Source organism: Mustela nigripes, unplaced genomic scaffold (genome assembly GCF_022355385.1).
Source record: "Mustela nigripes isolate SB6536 unplaced genomic scaffold, MUSNIG.SB6536 HiC_scaffold_14879, whole genome shotgun sequence".
Classification (NCBI taxonomy): domain Eukaryota; kingdom Metazoa; phylum Chordata; class Mammalia; order Carnivora; family Mustelidae; genus Mustela; species Mustela nigripes.
Genome location: NW_026754285.1, coordinates 1 through 1,288, shown reverse-complemented (window position 1 = coordinate 1,288; position 1,288 = coordinate 1). Strand labels below are relative to the sequence as shown.

General features: G+C 59.9%; 1 protein-coding gene across 1 annotated transcript; it reads right to left on the bottom strand.

Annotated features, from left to right (window-relative positions):
- Window positions 1-22: 22 nt before the first annotated feature.
- LOC132009339 (thrombospondin type-1 domain-containing protein 1-like) lies at window positions 23-1,285 on the bottom strand (the record flags this gene model as incomplete). The annotated part of the gene is made up of 1 exon (XM_059387580.1): window positions 23-1,285. A coding segment is annotated over one exon (1,014 nt), but the record flags the coding sequence as incomplete, so codon positions are not given.
- Between the last annotated feature and the right edge of the window lie 3 nt (window positions 1,286-1,288).

Sequence of the window (1,288 nt, the reverse complement as noted above, 5' to 3'; positions counted from 1 at the left end):
CCACATGAGAGACCGAGCCCTATTTCACTCTTCTTTAAATTTTACTATTGTACTTATTAGTAATAAACCAAGGGAAATGGGATAACAAAGGGAAAAGTTCAGGCTAAGTAACTTCTTCTTTATGAATTAAAACACATATGCACACTTGAGTTACCCCCCCCCCCCCACGTACAAATAGCTACATAATATAGTCCATAGAACACTGTGAGCCACTGATACCAGGAGCCAGGCAAAGGACCCCAGTTGTGTGAAGTCTCAGGCTGATCTGGGTCTAGATGACCAGCTTCTCCACGCTGAGTGTACTTGTGGTTTCATCCTCTTCATTCGACCCAAAATAGCCCGGGAGGTCCAGCATCCTCTGCTCTGCCTCGGTAAGGCCGAATGACGTATTGTCATAGAAGGCGAACTCAGGCTGGGCTGGGAAGCTCTGACACTTGTCTTTCCTACACTGAGAAGGGCTCAGAGGGCTCACCCTCTGGTAGCTCTCTTTGGGGGCCGTGGGAGAAGGCTGCTTCCTCGAGACACTCCTGTGACTGGGGGACGGGCCCCTCCGGGCTCTGTGCGGCTCCGTTCTCTCACCGCTGGCCGTCAATCCTGCCTGGCAATCCCCCAGGTCTGGTTTCCTCGCGGGCTGCCCCAGGCTGTAGGATTTAGGGGGAGGACTTAATGGACTTCTGGTTGCACCTGCCCCGTGGAAATGGTCCGGTTTCTCAGGGGACGGGGCAGCTCCTCGACTCTGAGGCCGAGATCGCTCCTCCGCCTGGTCCCAGGTCCGCGTCCTGGAACCGTAGGCCGGGGCCTGCCGGGGGGTCAGGGTGGACATGCTCCGCTCCCGGAACGGCCGGGCCTGCCTGGCTTCGTGGAAGCTCGCGGTCCTCCTGAAGTGGGAGCCCCTGGGGTGGCTCCTCTCGGGCAGCACCCCTCTGCCGCCCGCGTGCCTCAAGGCCGACTTGCGGATCACGGTCTGGCTGGGGCTGACCGCGCAGCTGGCGGCACAGACCGGGAGGTCCAGCCTGGAGGGGGGCCTGGCCGCCGCCTGCTGCTCCACAAACGGGGATTTGAGCCGGAACTTGTTGGCCGCGGCCTCCTCGGGGCCCTCTAGGTCCAAAGGGGGGCCGGTGGCCGCGTCGATGGCCGTGTCGGTCAGGGGACTCTGAGACACGTGGTACACCTTGGTGGTTTCTGTCAAGCCCTTCTTCTTCATCTCCTTGAGCTGCTGCTGGGCAAGGCGGTAGCTGAACAGCGGCGGGATGATCTTCTGCGCGTTGGACTGCACGCTCTCACTGCC